This window comes from Myotis brandtii, unplaced genomic scaffold (genome assembly GCF_000412655.1).
Source record: "Myotis brandtii unplaced genomic scaffold, ASM41265v1 scaffold285, whole genome shotgun sequence".
Taxonomy (NCBI): domain Eukaryota; kingdom Metazoa; phylum Chordata; class Mammalia; order Chiroptera; family Vespertilionidae; genus Myotis; species Myotis brandtii.
In genome coordinates, this window is record NW_005360891.1 from 872,705 (window position 1) to 895,585 (window position 22,881).

Below are 22,881 nucleotides of genomic sequence, written 5' to 3' on the forward strand. Positions count from 1 at the left end.
GGGCTAATGCTCTATCCACTGAGCAAAACAGGCTGCAGCTTAATTCATTTACTTTTAATCTCTATGTGTCTTTATATTTAAAGTGGGTTTTGTTTTTGATTCACCCTCATAATCTGTCTTTTAATTGGTGCATTTATGCCACTGACTTTCAGAGTGCTTACTGATAGTTACTACCATATCAGGTGGCTTCTGGGGCTTCTGGGTCCGACCTGCCTTGCTGCCCAGGACCCGCTGGATGGCGGCGCGCTGGCGGCTCGCGCTGTCCCACCCCGCCTGCAGTATGCAAATTAGCCACCATCTTTGTTGGCTGTTAATTTGCATATCATGCTGATTAGCCAATGGGAGGCTTAGCCTAGGTATGGTCAATTACCATGCTTGTCTATTATTAGATAGGATGGTTTTAATGTCTTATAAAGCACAATTTAAATACCACAGAACACCTACATTCGTGAAAAATAATGTGCTAATGTCACATCTTTCTAACCTGCTTAGTCAGTCAGGGTTCAGCTGAATGCAAAAAAGAAAAAAAAATGCTCTCTAGCCATTTTAAATAGAAAGGCTAATTTGTTTTTGTTGTTGTTGTTGTTTGTTTGTTTTTATGAAATTGTTAGAAGGCCAAAAGAGCCGGTTCTAGATCTGGTTTCCATGAGAGACTTCCAGAACAATGGCAAGAAACAAACTGACAAATGGATGCCATCTCTACCACAGTCGGGAGGGTGGGAAGTCAGGAAGTTCACGTGGATGTCAACAAGGCTCCCTTTCAGGAATAAATGCCTTTGAAGTCATGACTGGACCATGGGGTTCAACATTAGGGAAACCCAATGTTCATGCGTGCCTTCCTGAACAGAAAGCACAGGAAGATGAGCAGGATGGCTTCTGTCTCTCTGACTTTTCAAATCTCACCTGGACGCACCTAACTGACTATATGTCATTCACCTCTAGAATGCTACCTGCAAAGGACTTTAAACCTTATCAATTCCTTTTACTCCTTTACTTTTCTTTCCTTGCATTCTTTGGGTCCTTGTTATATTGCCGACCTTCCTGCCTTAAATTGTAATATCTTTCTGGAATATATATATACATAACTTTTACATTATACAATTATGACTTTTACATTATACAATCATACGCCTTACATAAGTCTTTAAGCATGAGTAGGAATTTTCAAGGTGAAGTAGTTGAAAGTCTGAATTACTGATATGTAAATGAAATTAAGTTTTGTTGTATGAGACTTCTCCCTCTTGCATTGCTGTGTATATACCTGTCATCCTATGTCACCAAGTCCATATGCCTCAAGGACATCGGGACAGGAGTGATTAAGGTAGTAATGCAAAGAGAAGAGGGTAGTTCGGCTTTTGCCTACCCAAGTGTGACTTTGAGTTGAGTTGAGAAAATAGTCTTGAAATCCAGGCTTTGTCAGACAGAAAAATAAATTTTATGAATGGTTTACTTCTTATGAATCCTATCACCACAGAGCTTCCTCCATAGTTTATTGAAATGCCCGTGTAAATGTGTGCACGTTAGATCTTCAGACTCATTACTATAGAGGCGAAGAAGAATATGAAGCAGAGAAAATAAAAAGCCTAGAGCCAGCACCACCATCAGCTTGAGGAATTATGGGGGAAAGTAAGACACTAGAGGCTGTACCTCAATGACAGAGTAATTACCAGCTTTCCAAGTGCTGAGTTGGATGGAGAAATCTGCAGGCCATAGTGAATCCAACTTCCCTTTTCGTAGGTATGGGAGACACTTCAGACTCTGTTTTTCTGTTTTTGTTCCACACAGTCTGGGCATGTGTGGGGATGCAGTACCTCCTACCTGCCCTAGTAAATACATGCAGAGCTCTTTATAATTCTAATGGCTGGACCCACAGAGACCCAAGTTAAAAGCTGCAAAGCCAGATACCTTGAGAGAAAATGGCCAGATTCCTTGAATGCCCAAAATTCTAGACTGGAATAATTTCACCTGAAGACTCATCAAGCCAATTAAGATATTAAGCCAACTACTCTACATCAGTGACAACAAAACTATCAAAGGACATAGGGCAGTTACTGGTCTCCTTTGTCTTGCTAGTCTTTTTTATCTTTTTTTTTTTAACATTCTCATTTGAAGATATTTTTCCTACTAATTTTTTAAAGATACTCATTTTATTTATTTATATTTAAATATATTTGTATTTATTTCAGAGAGGAAAGGAGAGGGAGAGAGAGATGGAAATATCAATGATAACAGAAAATTATTGAAGGATGCCTCCTGCACACCCCACACTGGGGATCAAGCCTGTAATCCAGGCATGTGCCCTGACCGGGAATCGAATGGTAACCTCCTGGTTCATAGGTCAACGCTCAACCACTGAGCCATGTCGGCTGGGCCCTATTGGTTTTTATAAATAGTAGAAGGAGGGAGGTAAGAAGAAATAGAGAGAGAAACATTGATGTGAAGGAGACACATCAATGGCCCAGATCAGGGCTGGGGATCTAACCTGCAAGCCAGGTACCTGCCCTTGACCAGGAATGGAACCCAAGACCCTTCTGTGCATGGCCTTATGCTCTAACCACTGAACACATAGGCCAGGGCTTGCTAGTCTTTTCTATGTCACTTAAGCCCACCCCTTTATGTAACCACTTTGAAGAAGAGCAGGAGAAGGTAAAAGATTTACATAAATCAGCCTCTCACTAGTAAACTGTAATATGTTTAATAGAACTGAGATCTGTTTAATAGAAAGTAACTGAGTTTCCTAAAGAGATTACTTAAAATATTGGATCAGTCTATAATTACCAAATTGAACTATAATTGGTTTTTCCTCCACCAACTTGACAAGACATTTTTATTTATTTATGTTTTATTATTTTAATCAAAATAACATTTTACTGAGAATCCTGCTTTTCTGACAAAGCTACCTTTCAATTGTTGGTCATGTAAACTCACAATTTAAACCCTGAGAATGCCTGGGGTGGTAGACATGAGTGCCACAGGTTTTCATTTTTTTTTTCCTGTTTTTCATCTGAAGCCTATAGCACCACTGACTTGTTCCCAGAATCACAAATTTTTCTTCTAACCCCAACTTCACTCTCTAAGATCAAAATCTTTCCCATGGGTCAGCAAAGGTTCAAAAATCAGTTTCTCAATAATTGTTGCTCTCTTCTCTTTCCCCTCAGGCCTCTGCACACAATTTTTCTCTCCTTCATTCCTATCCCCATATATATCAATTCACAGAGGCACACAGACCACCAGTCACATAATACTCAGACATGATTCCTAAATCAGTTTTTTCTAGGATGCTTTGATATACAAGTAGTTAATAACTATTTTTTTAAAAAATTATGGAGATAATATATGTCATACTTTTATTTATGATGTTTCTCTGTAAATCTAATATAGCACATATTCATAAATCCAGATCACGTTGCTTGGGATTAGTACAGTTACAAATAATTAGTGTAAAGTAGAGTTTCTAATGAGGTCCGGCTTTGACTTCTAATTTTCCTACCTCTGATTTCCCTTATGATTCATTAAAATGAAGAAGCGAAAATAACACATTGGGCGCTTCCTATTTGCTGGGTCCCAGGCATATGAAGATAATTTAGAAATGTTCACTGCTCAAGGAGTCCACAATCCATTGAACTAGATCAGCTGCTCCTACATTTTTCTCTCTTGTTATTTTTTTTTCTATTCCTTCATCTTCCTCAGAGCCTAGATTTTGTCTAAATATTTTGAGATGTAATATAGTCTCACTGCTGATGTGGTCTCCACTTATGGTATTCTGGCTTATTTTAGGGCATTTCAAGGAAAATCTCCTCATGAAGGCTGAAATTTGCCTGGTAACATATTTTTAATTTTTAAGTTTTTAATTTTTTTCCAGAATTTAAATTGCAATTGATATACAATATTATATTAGTTTCAGACGTACAAAAAATCTGAAATTTGCCTGGTGACATATTTTTTTATTTTTTAAGTTTTTTTTTCCAGAATTTAAATTACAATTGATATACAATATTATATTAGTTTCAGACGTACACCACAGTGATGACACATTTATGTGCCTTACGAAGTGATCACCCCAATAAGTCTAGTACCCATTTGACACCGTACATGGTTATTAGAATATTATTGGCTGTATTCCCTATGCTGTGCCTTATATTCTTGTGACTGTTTTTACAGCTGGCAATTTGTACTTCTTATTTGTAAAATACCTTCTATATCTTATTCAGTTTTTTTAACTTACGAGAAGTTACTTGATGATGAAAATTCACAACTTGCAAGAAGATAACTTGCAAGAAGTTATATAATGATTCAAATTCAAACTAAGATATGTATGATTGATATAGGGTCCTCTTCAGAAAATAAAATTTTATTCGGCACAGAGCCCCTGGAAACTGAAATACAGCCAGATACAATGAAATAGTTCTTACCATAGTAGCCCTAGAAACCTAAATTATATGAAGAAACCAGATCCAAAGACCTTATGCTATATTTATTTGTTATTTCCATATTTATCACCAGGGCTTCAAAAAGCCTGATTAAATGCTGTGTTTATCTTCTTGAGCAAATGCCTAGTTCAATTCATCTAAGATACTTCCCTCCAACCCCCAATGGCTAGCTCAGCACATATGGGAGCTCGATACCTATTTCTTAGATTGAAAAACTCATGTGAATAGAGCCAGGGCTTAATTCCATAAAGGCCTAATACTGTAGCAGTGTTATTATTTTTAAGACAGAAGGCATATTCTGCTCATTTGTTGCACTTTGGCTTTCTCAATGTAGTCTTTTTTAAAAATAATAAAAGTGGTTGATTTTTTCTTACTTGTTTTATAGATATGCCTTCAAATAATTATAACTCCTTTTTACCACCTGGTAGATACAGTAAGAGCAATAATGTTTAAATGTTTTTGATGGCTGCTCTTAGGCTCCTAGCAGTTACGGTTCTTTCAAAAGAAAAATCCATTTACTTTGATTGGTATTACAGTTCAAAAAATATTGATCTAGCCCCACTTGCAACCTCTTTTAAACAGGTAGCTATAGAGATTTAGACAAAAATCTATATTTCACTTTGTTCTTTCATTTAAGGTACTTCAACGGAAAATGTTTAAAGAATAGACAGGTTAAGTGAGGTTGCAAGTGAACAATGCTATGTTGAGTCTTCTTATAAAAAGGCATTCTTCCTGATACTTTCATTTTTACTACTCCATTATTAGACTATAAGTTTGTAAGGGAGTAGGGTCATGTCTCTTGATTGACTCTTTATTATGTTTAGTTCATTTTACACAAGATTAGTGTGCCTGCTGTCTATGGAGTATTTATTGGCTATGCATAGTAGAATGCTTTATCAATGGCTTATGTCTGCTTAGAATAAAGTCAAAGGTCCTTTATATGATACACAAGGACATCCCACATCTCCCCAACCTCATCTCATACCTCACTCTTCTTGCACCCAAATTCCAGCAGTACTGAGCTACTTTAACTTCTCCAAATCGAGGTGTTTTACAGTATCATCCCTTTGGTCAAACTGTTCCTTCTACCTGAAATATCAAAAACTACCACATACCCTATACCCAACCCCTCAACCACACACATTCATGAAAATCTGCCCAAAATTATTTCATGTTTCAGTTTACAGACTCTTTTTTGCTTTTCTATTTCTAAGCAGGATTGTTCATTTGCTTCTCAGGTCTCCCATATATCTTATTCTAAAACTACAGTATTTATAATACTTTTATGTGTCTGCATACTTAGAAAGCAATAATAGATTGTCTTGAGTCTCCATTCCCAACATTTAGAATATAGTACAATTTCAAGACATCTTTTTAAATAAAAATACTAATAGATCATTGAATGAATGTATAAATGGGTATGGTCACTGTATCTGAAAAAAATGATAATGAAATTATCTATAGTTAGCTGGCTTACTCGGTGATGTCATCAATTGGTTTGAGATTTTTGAAAATGCTCTTGAGCATTTATCCTGGGTATCCAAGTCTCAATCAGCCCTCCATATTGTCCTTTTGTCATGGACACTGTACTCTAGTCCCAAACTGAAGGAAAATGCTAAGGAGGTTGTTTGAAGGACCTTAAATATATAAACAGTAGGTGAATTTTTAAGGATACTACCTCAGGGCAAGTCAGGGAGGTGGAGTCACATGTCACGTGACATTTCATATGGAAGGTAGCCTTTAAGTCAGAATCCATAGGAAATGCATTCAACTTCTCAAATTATCTTGGATTTGAGATTTGAGTTTTAAAACATAGTATAGGTGTTGTCCAGAACATAATCTGTTCTCTTTCTCTTAAAAATGTGTGCCAAGAAATTAAAACATATATTTAATACATCTATTTGGCAGCTATTGTAGACTGTGTTTTTTTTAAGAACTGGAATTATTGACATACACCCTTTTGTGGTTATACTTCATGGCAAAGCTCTTGGTACACAGTGCAGTTGGTCCTTAGTAAATAAAGAACTAAGTGAATTTATTAAGTACTTTAAGTTGGTAAGAATAGCCTTTAGATTCCCAGAAATAAAATACTTAAATGCTTTATCATCACCAGGAAGTGATTTTTGGGATTTTTAAAAAATTCATCTCTACCCGTTTCCATTAAGTTGTTTTGGACAATGGAATCAATTTATATATGAGGGAACTATTGGGTTAGCATTAGTTTTTTTTTTTTTTTTTAATTTTGGAGTCATTACATTGTGGTGTATTTGGAACTGTGAAATTTTAAGAAATATGTTATGAATAATAATTTAGATACCTACTTTTGTACATTATTTATGTTTAACTAAATTAGAAGATACTTAGTGGGACTAAATACCCTTAGTTCTACTCCCCTGTATTCCAGCATGTTCTCTTGAGAAAGAAAGAGGGTAGAGTTATAATTGTTGAGTAGAATCTTACATAAAACCCCAGGAAACTAATGGCCAAAAGTCTGATAATCACCGGGTTAAAGGAAAATGCTATGTAATCCAAATTCATAGTTTGTATACCTATCATATTAGTCCACTTGGGCTGCTATAACAAAATACCAGAGACTGGGTCATTCATAAACAACAGAAATTTATTTCTCATAGTCTGGAGGCTTGAAGTCAAAGAGCATGGTGCCAGCAGGGTGACCGCCTGGTGGGAGTTCTCTCTCTGAATTGTAACTGGCCCTTCTGACTGTGTCCTCACCTGGTGGAAGGGGGCAGTGGCTCTCTCTCTGGAACCTCTTTAATAAGAGCACTAATGCCATCTGTGGGGCTCTGCCCTCTTGATAGAATTACCTCTCAAAGGATCCAACTCCCAATACCATCATCTGAATTTGGAGGGAACAGATTCAGACCATGGCACCTATGAAGGCTAAGAAACTATTTTTTTTTTGTAACCACAGACATTAACTGTAGGTCCCTCAGTTACTCTCCAAATTTGAGACTTGGGCACTGAGATAATGGAATATAAATGATTTGCCACAAATACATAAATACAACAATAAGAAACAAATGCAAGATAATGATATGTCAAATAACATTAGATTTAGCACCAAAGAAAAGCACATTGTTTTTATCACAAATAAGAGTTCTTAATTCTGTTAAACATATTAACATATTCAATAACTTTTAAGTTGAACTGTGATTAAGAATTGGGCTGGGGGTGTTTTGTTTGTTGGGGAGTGCCTCTATTTGCTGCATCTCAGAAGAGTGTATAATTTAAGTACTGACTGCAGAGGTTTTTCTATACCAGCTCAGTGAAGGGTCAACTTTGTGAATCTTGTCTCAGGGCATATTTCCAGCATTTGGAATTTTGCATATTTTTCATTAAATGGTTGTGCAAAGTCTGAAGCTTTTTAAATGTCAGTGTTTTCATCGTGATTATAAAACACTTTACACATGTATTATTGTAAATATGTCCTTCATCACTTTTCTTAGGAAGTGATAGACTTCCCTCTCAAAATATCTTTGAATGTTGACTGTAGTCTCATTTGTCTGAGATGCTTGAAGGTGAAATAGAGTTTAACTCACAAGGTCTTTTCTAGCTGCATGATTCAATATTCCACAACCTTTGTAAGCCCGTTGCTAAGGTAATAAGATTCTCAAGAGGCTTCTTAACATTAAGAATCAGCAAAACTGCAAGTTTCACAGATCACTTTCTTTTAACCTACACAGTTTCTCTGTGAGGTATTTGAATTACAGTGTCAACTGTTGTCAAGTCAGAGATTGATCAATGGGAATTTCTATGTCACTTTAAGGCCAAATGTTAGTCTTTGGCTAGAAATCTGATTGAATTTAAAATTAAAGTTTATTACTTTAGGCATCAAGGATCAAAGTTACTTGGTCACTAAAAAAAAAAAAAGTGTTGAAAGAGTCCTGTTGTACAAATTTCAGCCACTGTCATTTAAACCTGTATTTTCAATTTTGTTCTCAGCTCACTGCAGGAGAGCCTTTTGAGTAGTCTTCTTATATTTCCTCTAATCTCCCATTCTCACTTATTTTAGCACCTCTTCCTCAGCTTCTGATTTCTTTGCCTCCACAGCAGGGAGGAAAAAGAGCAGAACCAGTTGCTATCCCCTGAGCACCAACCTCTGACTCTGCAAATGGCTACTCACTTTGTTTCTTCCAAATTTAGTTGTGAAGAGTGCATAGTATTTACCTGATTTCCAATAGAGGCAACCCTTGTTAAAGGAATCTCAACCCCATTTTATGTTCTAAAAATATATATATATTATAAATCAAGTGTCAGTAGGCTGCTAACTAAATTATTTGTGTGTGTGTGTGTGTGTGTGTGTGTGTGTGTGTGTTTTGGCACCTCTTCCTCAGCTTCTGATTTCTTTGCCTCCACAGCAGGGAGGAAAAAGAGCAGAACCAGTTGCTATCCCCTGAGCACCAACCTCTGACTCTGCAAATGGCTACTCACTTTGTTTCTTCCAAATTTAGTTGTGAAGAGTGCATAGTATTTACCTGATTTCCAATAGAGACAACCCTTGTTAAAGGAATCTCAACCCCATTTTATGTTCTAAAAAATATATATATTAGAAATAAAATCAAGTATCAGTAGGCTGCTAACTAAATTATTTGTGTGTGTGTGTTGTACGGAGATTTCAATGGTAAATTATATTGTATCAGGGACACTGCAGGTAACAAATGGCACCTTCGCACTGGGTGTGTATGGGCAGAGCTGAAGGAAGTTAACAAGGGGAAATACAATATTCCTGGCTGGTAGGGCGTCCTTATCACCCTCAGGAATGAGAACCACGGCTCTCAGAGGGCAGCTGTAAGGAGAGGAAGCCTGAAATAAACTTGGCTTTCAGTAAAGGGTGATCCAGCAGAGAAGGAATTGGGGGGGAAATTCCCTTACTGCACTCTTCCCCTGACTTCCTGCCAAGGCCACCTCTTTCCTGACCACCATTGCACACACAGGAAGTCAGGTAGCATAGGAGCCTATTATGGATCCATGTGGGTCAGCCTTTAGCCCCACCCTTGCGGGGGGGCGGGCGGTAGAAAAGGATTCAGAATGGTTTTTGAAGGGAAAACAGAAAATACTCACCACACAAATCCTACAATAATGATACAACTATAAAATTTAAACTATTTAAAAGTTGTAACTGTGTCATTCTATGATTTCCTGTCTATGTTGTTCTGTATACCTACACAAATTTTAGATGGCTTATATTGGTTACTGGTAGAACCACATGCTTTTGTATGCTAATTCTTTATTGCATTTCTTCCTTCTTTGTATATTCCACAACTATTCTTGGCTTAAGAACTCATATTCTGGAACCATACCATCTGGGTTCAGATCTATTTCTGCCACTTAAAATGTGAGACTTTAGGCAAGCTATCTCATTGGGTCCTCATAAGGCTGTGTGCAAGTAGCATAGCAGCCCCTTAGGGAAAACGCAGGGGCTTGATACAACTGGTATTGTTAGGAGAGAAGCCAAAAGAAGTGGTCATGAATGTCATTGTGCCACCCTTCATTCATTAGAAGCTATTCACTAAATGCTGACAGAAGAGAGAAGTTGAGTCCACCTGTTGATAAGAGGAACAGTAAAGAATTTACAGACATGATTTAAAACCACCAAAGAACCCTCTGAGGGCAAGATACAAACATAATGCTTCATCACTCCCAAGTGCTGTTTGAATTTCAGCAAAACAAAAACTCTCACATAACAGCCATCCAAATTAGAAAATCCACATCAATACAACACTACCAAATAATTCACAGACTCCATTCAAATTTCTGTATCCAAAAATGTCTCGTTTTCCTTCCTTGTCAGGATTCAATCCATGGAACTTTATTGAATTTGCTTGTCATGTCTCTTTCATTTCACTCAATTTGGATGCATTTTTTTCAGTTTTTCCCTGGTCTGTCATGACCATGACAGCTTTAAAAGTACAAGCCTTTCATCCTATAATATGACTCTTAATCTGGGTCTGTCCAGTCCTTCTTCATACACAGACTTAGACCATTCATTCTAGGCAAAAATGATGCTCATCATCTTAGTGCATCATGCACGAGGCAAACAATGATAGGATATTCTACACCAGTTATGTGATCCTTGTAAAATTAGTGTCTCCTGGGTTTTCCCATGGTAACATCACCATTTTCATCTTTGTGATTGATAGGTGTTTTACAGAAAGGTAATCCAAAATTATGTCAATATCTTGTTTTTGTTTGTTTTGTTTTATTTATTTTTAATTTTCTCAAATCATTATTTTTAATAAATTCTTTTATTGATTTCAGAGAGGAAGGAAGAGGGAGAGAGAGATAGAGAGGATGAGAGAGAATCATCGATCAGCTCCTCCTGCACACCCCCTACGGGGATTGAGCCCACAACCCTGGCATGTGCCCTAACTGGAAATCCTCCTGGTTCATAGGTTGATGCTTAACCACTGAGCAACACTGGTTGGGCTCAAATTATTATTTTTAATTCAGTTTTATTGTTGAAAGTATTGCAGATGTCCCTTTTTTCTCCAATCACCTTCCTCCTACCTACCCCCACCCCCTCCCTGGGCTTTCACCACACTAGTATCTTGCTTTTTATCAAACATTCACCCTAAATCCAAAATCACTATGATGGCTGCCAAAGGTGGATTTTCATTTTTAACTATTATTCTATATGGAGACCGAGTTTTCTCTTCTCTCCTGTTTATTTATATCAATATGGATTTATGAATTTAAATTGTGTTCAATTAGTAGTAATCTGTCATACATTGTTGTTTAAACTGCCTCAGAATGGCGGTAGAGTCCCTCAAGCTTGTTGATACCATCATTCTTCAAGCATGTTGCTGTTCTTTGACAGAACAAGGTGTTCCAGTCTCATCTAGTTCATCTCAGAAGCAGCCTTCCTGGTTCCTTTTAGTGAGAAATCATATTGAGGTCAAGATCTGGACATTCAATGTATTTGTTAGTATAGGGATATATTGCTTTTCGGACTCTTAGTGGATGTAGCTAGAAAATGCACATACATATATGTGTTTATATTTTAAACATGAGTTTCCAACAATTCACCCAATTTTACTTCAACCACCTCAGTATTCTTTGTAGCCTTCCCTTTTTCCACATCCCCTTATTGATAGTGAAACGTTTGGCTACCATTATTATTTTTTAAAATATATTTTTATTGATTTTAGAGAGGAAGGGAAAGGGAGAGATATAGAAATAGCAATGATGAGAGAGAATCATTGATCAGCTGCCTCCTGCATGCTCCCTACTGGAGACTGATCCCACCACCTCGGCATGTGCCCTGACCAGGAATTGAACCATGACCTCCTGGTTCAACCACTGACCCACACCAGTCAGGCTGGCTACCCTTATTTTTAATGCATTTGTGATTTGCTCAATTCCTTCATGTATAATTAATTCCCCAACATTACTGGCTGCCTCCTTGGCCTTATTTCTACCTGCTTGGCTCTCAGCCACACCATCACCTACTTGACCTCAAGATGTCTTCAACCCCTGGTACCACCATCACTGCCTCTGCTATAGGCTGAAAATTTGTGTCTCTATAAAATTCATATCTTGAAACCTAACCCTCAATGTGTTGGTATTTTGGGAAAATACATATGTACAAGGTGGAGCAAAAGTAGGTTTACAGTTGTTCATATGTAAAATAATATGATAATTAGTAAATAATAATGTAAGAATAAACTTTGTCTCACATACTCACAACTGTAAACCTACTTTTGCCTCACTCTGTACATATGCGTGTATGGATGAGTATATACACATTACAGACAGAAAATCTGAATTGTTTACAAATATATATTTTTATTGATTTTTAAAGAGAGAGGAAAGGACAGGGGTAGATAGAAACATCGATGAGAGAGGAAGTTATCGATTGGGTGCCTCCTGCATGGCCTGGGGATCAAGCCTGCCAGAACCTACAAGCTCTTAGTTTCTGGGTCATAATCAACCTCTGAGCCACACCAGCTGGGTCAGAAAATCTGAATCTTGTCATAACTGTTCTTTTAGGAACAGTGACAATAGCTCTGATAACCTCAGTTTCCCCTACATCTGAGAAATACACTATTTCCTACATCATTTTATCAGGACAATCCATAAGAGTAGCAAAAAAAATCAATAATAATAATATCAGATAATTTTCATCCTTTTCTCTGAAATAGCTATATAGCGTGTACATATAAGAACTAAACTGGATGTATGGATATCAAATGCCTGAAGCCCTTGGAAAGTGACTCTAATCTATTTTTACAGAAATTGAAAAAGAAAGTTGTGGCGATCCTGGTACACCTTTATATGGAATTAGAGAAGGCGATGGATTTTCTAATCGTGATGTTTTAAGGTTCGAATGCCAGTTTGGGTTTGAATTAATTGGAGAAAAATCCATTGTTTGTCAAGAGAATAACCAATGGTCTGCAAACATACCCATCTGTATCTGTGAGTACCAAATGCTTTCTTCCAGATAGCATATGTTACCCTGTCCTTGCATATAATTGTTTCTGTAATTAATTTCAAAGAGCTGGAACCGTGTAATTATTTTTGAATGAGCAGCACTTTGTGATACTATCTTTAACAAATGTGTTTATGCCAAATTATAAATTTCATTACAGATTTAAATAAAGTTAACAAAGTTTACTTGGTAATTGCAAAGTATATATTACATCTTCTCATAACACTTTGTTGGTGGCACTTTATACTTTATAGATAGCATACTTATTATGGAAATTATACATCTGAACTAATTCTAATAAACTCATGTATTTTCACAAGATAGTATATGCTTAGTTGCAAACACATATAAAATATTTAAAGCTTATATTTTGTGTATAATGCTTTAACTTATTTTTGCTTGTAGATGCTCACATTAATGCATATTTATGTGCCATTTATTTATATTGCACAGAATAAAATTCATTAATGTTTATGAAATATAGCATGCTTGGATTAAAATAATGTTATTTTCAAATACATTAAAATGTTCCAATTTAACTGCAACAAAAATATAATCTGTATTGTATACTGAGGCACATTTAGGTTCAATTAAATACTGTCTTCATTACCAACAAATACAACTTGCCAGGTGTGATTGCAATATTAAAAATTTTGAATTTTAATTTTGAATATTCCCAAATGAAAGCATGTAAGCCAATAATCATTAAAGTAAAAGTAATTTTTCTAGTTTTTAAATATGGCTTTTCATCTGTATTCAACTTACAATGTTAATGCTTTTTATTTATGAAATCCTGTATTTCCTGCAAAGACATTAGCACAAACCTTACTTCAATATTTCCTGGTTTAAAAAAAAAGACCTACATTTTATCTGATTATAATATATGCTTTAAAATACATTTTCTATTGTTGGAAATGTTGATTATTTAACATTTTAAAATTATTTAACACTTTCAAAAGTGTAAGTGAACTGTTAAAGTGAATACAGGCCAAATATTTCCTAATATATATGTAAATGTATATTACATAGTAAAAAAAAAAAATACAAAAATACAGAAACTAACAAATAGGCATTGCTGTTTCTCATTATAGTGTTCTAGATACGTATTGCCATGATAACTTATCTTACATTTCAGTAAAATGGGTATTTTTAAAATCTGGCAGAAATTTCCCTAGTTACAGTATATTTGTATTCTTCTTTGGGAAATCTAGGAGAGGAAGATTGCACAGGCCCTCCTAAGTGGAACTTTTTCAGTTTAGGGACAGTGTTCATTTTTAATCACGATCACCTTGGGAAGTTCCTGTTGTGGGAGAATAAAACACATTAGGATAGTTTGATTCAATTATGTCGGCAGCATCTAAAGCTTAGTAATATTTCAAAAGACTTTAACTTGAAGATCTTTAGTTCTAGGTATTCTTTCGAGGAGATAATGTTGGTGTAATATTGGATACTCATATTAATGTAATATATCACATAAAAATGATAATACTATATAGCTTTAAAAAATGATAAAATGCATTTAATAAAATACTTAAAATATGCTAACTAAAATAAATTTTAAAACTTTGGAAATGTATTTTCACTATTTTAAAGAAAATTAAATCTTTCATCCTGATATATGTGACAATATTTTTCTTATATACCAACAATAGGTAATTTAAAAGTGTAATTGGAAGAGAATTTATTCACAAAATAAAGTTATAAAAACATAGAAAGAATCCTTACATAAAACCAAATACCTCATAGAAAAAAAAATATCAACTTGTTAGGGAAGGAAATAATGAAAAAAATAAACACCATGTTCCTGAATGAGAAGACCTTATATTAAATATGTGAATTATATAGAAATTGCTTTGAAATTTCAATTAAAATTTCTAATATAAATTTTTGGTGAATTTGACCTAATGTATTGACATACAGATAGATTTTTAAAACAGGCCAGAATATATGTTTATGTAGATACCAAATTTATGTGGATAATAAAGATGTTTATGTGGATACTATAGCATTTTATTACCATAAAATCAGTGTGGTTCTCACAGACATATAACACTGGGTCAAAGGAAGTCACATAAAAATGGAATCTATAATAATAAAAGTGTAATATGCTAATTAAACCGGACAGCCGAATGACCTTCCGTGTGTCCTTCCAGATGACCTTCTGGACAAAGCCGGGACTGCAAGGGCCAAGCCCCTTGCACGAATTTCGTGCATCGGGCCTCTAGTCTAATATAATTAAGGATTTAGACTATAGTAGCCCCCCTTATCTGAAGGATGATATGTTCCAAGGTCTCTCAGTGGATGCATGAAACAATGGGCTGTATCAAACGCTATATATATACTGTCTTTTATACATACACTAGAGGCCTGGTGCACAGGATTCATGCACTAGTGGGGAGTGTGGCCTGCGGGGATTGGCCTGCTATGGGAGCACTGCTCATCCCGGTCAGCCAAGCGGTGCTCCCACTGTGGGAGCACACTGACCACCAGGGGGCAGCTCCTGTATTGAGTGTCTGTTTCCTGGCGGTCAGTGCACATCATAGCGATTGGTCGACCGGTTGTTCCGCTGTTCGCTCGCTGGGCTTTTATTATATAGGATAGCTATGATAAGGTTTAATCAATAAATTAGGTAAAACAAGAGATAAAAATCTCTCTATATAAAAGCCTAAGTGACCAAACCACCGAACAACCAAACAACTGGTCGACCGGTCGCTATGATGCGCACTGACCACCAGGGGGCAGACGCTCAATGCAGGAGCTGCCCCCTGGTGGTCAGTGTGTTCCCATAGCCAACGCACCGCTTGGCTGACTGGGATGAGCAGTGCTCCCATAGCAGGCCAATCCCCGCAGGCCACACTCCCCACTAGTGCATGAATCCTGTGCACCAGGCCTCTAATGTATGTATAAAAGACAGTATATATATAGCGTTTGCCTCTAGTAACTAATAATAAAATAGAAAAGTGTTCACATATAATTGCATGTGATAAAAGTGAATGTAGTCTCTCCCTCAAAATATTGTATTGTACTCACCTTTTCACTTTCAGGAAGCACTTTATGGCTTCTCTGTGGCGTATCTGTATTGCCAGCATCACCACTCTTGTGCTTTGGGTTCCTTATTAAGTGGAGTAAGGGCCACTTGAACACAAGCACTATGATACTAATTCCTAGACAATGTATCTGATAACCAAGAAGGCTACTAAGTGACTAATGGGTGGGTAGCATATACCAGTGTGGATAGCTGAACAAAGGATGATTCACAACCCTGGCTGGATGGACCAGCACTGATGAGATTTCATGACGTTTACTCATAGTGACCCACGATTTAAAATTTATAGATTGTTTACTTCTGGAATTTTCCATTTAATATTTTCAAACCAAGATTGGCTGTGGATAATGGAAACCTGGAAAATGAAACCGAAGATACGGGGGCTACTATGTTATATAGACTTCTACCTATCTTTCTGATGAGATTAGAGTGGTAGGTTTTGGACAGCTCTTGCTCCAGGTGGGGATCATTTAGATCAGAGATTGACAAACTAAGGACTGTGGTCAAATCTAGCCTGAATCCTGGTTTTGTAAATAAAGTTTTGTGGGAACATAACCACTTACTTTCACTTACCTGTTGTCCATGGCTGCTTTCCTGTTTGCAGGGGCAGAGTTAAGTAGTTACAAAGGAGACCATGTGGATTGTATAGGCAATGCATTTACTCTCTGTCCCTTCACAGAAAAAGTTTGCTGACCCTTAATTTAGATCAAGGCTATAGAATCAATGATTTCAGGATGTGAAAAGCAAACAAGAAGTGATAGGGAATTGTAGTACATTAGAGAAGCTAGAACTCCAGATTTAGATTTTTTCCCCTCGAGTGTGAAATATGATGAATTTAAAGGTGATTTTATTTTTTTTTTTAGGCATAAGAAAAGAATAAACCAAACACATTTGCAGTCTGGATTCAGTCCAGTGGTTCTCGGTTTCCAAGTCTTGGTTTTAACTTCTAACATAATTACATACGGAAAAAGCAAATTGAAATTAAATAGTATATATAAAAATGATAAATTTTATAATTTATATATTTTGATTATTCTTTTTACATATTTTACATAAACTACATACATTTAGATATAAATTAATCTTTTTTATTTCTGTAGAGAGATAGAAATTGGTCATTTTTCTATCAAATAAGAAAGGTAAAATAGTCACACCGTTTTATGCTGGTAGGGGTATTGTACTTACTAATATATTTGTTACATTTCAGTATAAATTAATACAACTTTTCTAGGCAGAAATTTAGCAAAATATTTTGAGGCATTTTTACCCTTTGTAAATAAAATTTGGTGCAAAATTGTATGAATTCAATTTTGTTAAAAGCATGTAATAAAAACTGGAAAGAAAATGCATCATTATATTAACTGATTTCCTCTGTGTGATCATTTACTTTTCTATTTTTTAATCCTCCTTTTGCTTTCTAAATATTCTACGTGAACCTTTAAGTCAGATGTTTTTAAAAGTTAAAAAAAAGGAAACGAGGTGGGTGGGTACTTCGACTTAGTATGGTGTGAGAGTAATCCTCCTTTTGCTTTCTAAATATTCTACATGAAACTTTAAGTCAGATGTTTTTAAAAGTTAAAAAAAGAAAACTGGAGGTGGGTGGGTACTTCGACTTAGTATGGTGTGAGAGTTTATTTGTTTTTCCAGTGTTAGCCACAGGGGTGGCAATTATTAAAGTTAATGAATTTCCTTCTCTGTGTTATAAACTATCAGAGCATCCCTTGACCATGGTAGGAATGAAACTCACCAATACCACTCTTATTCCAAGTTTTCTCTGGGCTACATCATCCTATTTCTATTAATAGCCACAAAATATTTTGTTGCCTTCAATTATTTCATAAGCATATTGCTTTCTATGATATCTCAAAATATTTCTCTAATATTATTTTTTTTAATATTTTATTGATTTTTTACAGAGAGGAAGGGAGAGGGATAGAGAGTTAGAAACATCGATGAGAGAGAAACATCGATTAGCTGCCTCCTGCACACCCCCTATTAGGGATGTGCCTGCAACCAAGGTACATGCCCTTGACCGGAATCAAACCCGGGACCCTTCAGTCCGCAGGCCGACGCTCTATCCACTGAGCCAAACCGGTCAGGGCCTCTAATATTATTTTTAAGTACAGGACCAAAATTGTGTAGCACTCTAACACAAACATCATAAATGTCTAAATAAATAGCTGTTATTGCTCCAATTATATATTCTGTGCATATTTTAGCATACAGTCATCTAAAATACTAGTTGCCATTTCTGATATGTAAAAAGGTAAATTTTATTTTCTGTCTTATAAGATACCTAAATTGTTAGTATTTTCAAGCTGTAATTGATTATCATGATTGTAGCCTATAAGGTAAAATATGGCTTTTTAACATTTATTCTATTTTATAATCTTCTTTTCACAGTCCCTTGCCTCTCTAACTTCACTGCGCCGATGGGAACGGTCCTTTCTCCAGATTACCCGGAAGGATATGGAAATAATCTAAACTGCATCTGGACAATCATCTCTGACCCAGGAAGTCGGATCCACCTTTCTTTCAATGACTTTGATCTGGAATCTCAGTTTGACTTCCTTGCTGTTAAAGACGGTGACTCTCCAGACTCCCCGATTCTCGGAACCTTCACCGGGGCTGAGGTGCCCTCCCATCTTACCAGTAACAGTCATATCCTGCGGCTGGAATTTCAAGCTGACCACTCAATGTCAGGGCGTGGCTTCAACATCACCTACAACAGTAAGTTCATGTTTTCCATATGACATATTTCTGCAAAGCTGAGCTAGACAGGAATCATGCAAACCAGGTCTCTTCTTCCATTGATGAGGAAACTTGAGCAAGTTATACACATACTGGGGCCAGGGATGTTCATTTGGTCCCGATTGCCAACCATATTTTACTCCCTACCGTGTATGGGAGGCCTGCTATTAAGGGAATATGTTTCAAATATCATTGTTATATCAGCCAGTATGTTCACTTATTTTATTAAGTCTTATAAGCATAACCTCAAACCTACTATATATCACAAGTTTTGCTCTGTTATTAAAAGGGAGATAGAACTTTTCTTGAAATATTTATAAACTAGTAGGAGACATTAACAAATAATAACAGCCCAGAATTATAGTCCCAAAGACAAATTCACATGGCAGGAAGCAACACGACGAAGGATTAATTTAAGGGCAGTTGTGATACTTTGCTCATCAGGCCATTCTAAATGTTAAATGAGATAATACCATTTCTAAAGCTCCTATCATAGTGCCTAAAACATGGTAATTACAAAGAGTTATCTCTTTTCCCTTTTTCTAGTTGGCAGAAAATAGGTGACATATGGTAAATGATAAAGAACTTGGAAGACCTTCATGCTAGATTGAAGCATTTCACTTTAATTCCCACAATGAGACGATTCCTTCATTCCAAACAGTGGCTCATAAGAAAAGTCTGCAATGGTATAGAGTTAACCTGTTCTGTATTCACATTTGTTGGAATTCTGACTAGCTTTTACTGAAAATTTTAGCATAGACTAAGCCTAATAGTGTCCAGAAATAAGCAGAAACAGTTCTATTTTGAAATCTTATGAAACTAATATTTTAAAGCCATCACTACAGAGGAGAGCCTCCAATTTTTATTTATTTATTTTTTAAATAAAGGCTTTTCTAGATAAAAATATAACTTTTTTAAAATCACTTTTTCTCACCCCAGGTACACAAACGATTCTCTCATACTGTTTGTTTTTGTTTGCTGTTCTCAAGCATTTGGGCATAATGAGTGTCCTGATCCTGGAATACCAATCAACGCAAGGCGGTTTGGGGACAACTTTCAATTGGGAAGTTCGATTTCAGTCATTTGTGAAGAAGGATTTATTAAAACCCAGGGAACGGAAACAATTACATGTATTCTCATGGATGGAAAAGTGATGTGGAGTGGACCAATTCCAAGATGTGGAGGTAAGCACAATGACCAATGAAAAATATAAAGCCATCATGATTATGCCCTGGAGACCATAACAGGAAATGCATTGTTCTGCCAGAACTGTTGTGGTCTTTTTCTTGAAATATGAGTTTTATACATTCTACATATAGTAATTAAATAAATTACACTTTTAATTTTCTATGTTAAAATAATTTTTAGAAACATTTTAGAAGTTTCCTTTAAAAAGAGCTCTTAGGAAAAGATTCACATTAATAAATGGTAAATATTGATTACTTGTGCAAATTCTCTTTAGTATACTTTATAGTTATAGTAATTTATATTACACTTTATATAGTTTTATTCATTATTTTTTAGTATTTTAACCATTCTTAGTATAAACTTACTTAATTTTCAAAAATGTGCTATTATTAATTATAATAAATTTATGCTAATGCAGCCATTATTTAAAATTTATAATTTTTGTAGTCATAGTTTGCTATTTTTTTTCAATTTAATTGGCCCAATAAAATGTAGTCTAGAAAGTTCAGGACAATATATATGTGTTATATATAATGTTTGGAAGTATATATCTTTGAATATATATACTCATATAAAGTCATAAATTATATTAGTAAGAATGAAGGATGATCATAGAAAAAAATAAAATACTTCAAGTATATATATATATATAGTATATCAATTTAGGATCTATAGGAATATGGGCAGGGGCTTTATTTAAGAATTATCACAGTAGGAATTAATATCCTAAATTCTACTATTTTCCTTCCACTCTCATACTTTAAGGTTATAAATCTATTTTATTAAAAAAGATATAGTAGAGCTTTTACTAAGATATTGGTGAACTATAACCAAAAATCACCTTTTAATAAATCGCCCTGTAATGATTAGGTGATAATATTTTAATGTTTTCTTCTTTTTCTTTCTCAATTTTTATTTTTACCTGTGCCCAAATTAACAATGCAACCTGTGTGTTCTCAGTTCCTAGCTGATAAATTGAGAATATTCAATATGTACTATTCAGAAGTATAGCAGACTTCATTGAGTAATACAGCCTTTATACATGCTGAGTTTCATTGAATGAACATTTCATAATGTCTCATGATGAAGTAATCCAGACATGCGATTATATTTTCCTATTAGCCCCTTTAATTTCCTCCCTCCTTTTCTAATGCCTTTCTCATTTTTAATACCTGCGGTGCGGGAGGGGGCAAACGAGATGACTTCACTGTTCTCCAAACCTCAAATGTTATAGGCTTATAGTAGGGGCTGCCTTGCCAAGGGTTATGAATGTGCTATTTTGTTTTACAAACATGATGGATTTGCACAATAAAGGACTGAAATAAAAAGGGAAAGTGGAAAGTAATGTTTAATTTTGCTCAACATACTTTGCCCCTTAATTCATTTCTTATTTTAGCACAGTTCCTGAACCAGACTTGGGGAATCAGTCAGGAAGGCCTACGTTAGTATTTGAAGGAAAAGTGGGAGGAGGGAGAGAGGCGTTTCGGGCAGAAGGAATGGCACTGGTTCCATGTGAGTGGAGTGGAGAACCGGGGTTTGATGAGTAACCAGTGGGGTCAGGAGTATGACCTGCTTCATAAACAATGCTAAGCGGATTCAGAATTATCCTGTAGCCAATGGGAAGCCACTTCAGCTCAGCCTCTCTCTCCCCATACTGGGAGCTGTTTACAGTCCCAGTGGACAGGCACAGAGACCACCTCCAGGTCATTGTTGAGGCCTGTGCCTAACTTGAGTGTTGGTTTAGGAGCTGCTTGGTGCCTCGCTGCACGGAGAGGTACAAATAATGAGGTTGATACAACAAGTCATTTTATGAATTGCTGCTTAATATGAGAAAGCAATTTCAGTGATCATTTTCACTGTGAAAAACTAACGGTATTAAACTTTTAAAAATAAGTAAAACAAAATATTTAGAACTATCATTGGTCCTAGGCCAGTAGGGCCCTCAGAAATCCTAACAAGAACTTGATGAAAGTTTCTGAAGGAAAAGAATCTTTTTCTTCTGCATGTGAGTGAAGTTACACGCAGTTGGCTGACCTGCCAAGTTCTAGATCGAACACTGAGGTAGGGACATCACTCAGGATAAGGGTGAAGCCGAAAAGGCAGAATCATGGTGGGCTGGAAGCGCTCTTACCACGGCACTCGCCAGCGTACCTGCCATATTCCAGGCCGTGTTTGGAGCCTGTTTCCTCCCAATAAAGCTGACTGCTGTCAACTCCTGTATAAATAAGAGGAGTTTCATTTCTTAGATTCTAATTAAGGATTGTAAAGGATTCCTTTAGCTTTGCCTCAGTTCTACTTAGGTACTAGCAACAAAAGCTTGAGATTAGTTGAGGAAAGCTTCTTTTTTACTGTTTTCTTTTTCTTTTTTTATAAATCACCCCTTCCCCCTTCGCCATTCCCCAGCCTTCCTCACAGCCACTTCCATTTCCACTTCCACTTCCACTGAGAACTATGTCTGGGAGCCCTCTGCCTGTTTTCTTGGTTCTTCAGGTAGTCCATATTTTGACAGAAAAGGTTTGCTTATCATTTATTATAGTTTTCCATTTAAAGCACTATCACTGCCTCCAATACAGGCTTAACGTTTTTGCTAAAACTTTTTTATTATCATTATATAGAATATCATTTAAAGCACTATCACTGCCTCCAATACATGCTTAATGTTTTTGCTAAAACTTTTTATTATCATTATATAGAATATTTTATATAAATAAAATACATATTTACTTGTTCTGATTAATGCAAATACATTTCTACTTACATTTTATTATCTTTACACAAAACATTCCAAAACCAAATGCATCATTAGAAGTTGCATATGTGGCCCTGTCTGGTAGGCTGCACTGAAAGGTGTGGGTTCCATTCCCAGCCAGGGCACATGTGGGAGGCAACTGACTGATGTTTCTCTCTCCCTCTCCCTTCTTCTCTGTCTTGAATCAATGAAAAACATATCATCGGATGAAGATTTTAAAAAAAAAGTTGCTTATGTGTATGGATCGCTGTGTGTTAAAGTTAACAAG

The 22,881-nt window shown here is 35.9% G+C and overlaps 1 protein-coding gene across 1 annotated transcript in view; it reads left to right on the top strand.

Annotated features, from left to right (window-relative positions):
• Nucleotides 1-22,881, top strand: part of CSMD3 (CUB and Sushi multiple domains 3) — an 888,294-nt gene that overhangs the window by 503,160 nt on the left and 362,253 nt on the right. Inside the window, exons 14-16 of the mRNA XM_005869050.2 lie at nt 12,684-12,866; nt 18,329-18,655; nt 19,666-19,860. Of these exons, the coding sequence (XP_005869112.1) occupies nt 12,684-12,866; nt 18,329-18,655; nt 19,666-19,860 (705 nt within the window). The remainder of the gene's footprint in view (nt 1-12,683; nt 12,867-18,328; nt 18,656-19,665; nt 19,861-22,881) is intronic.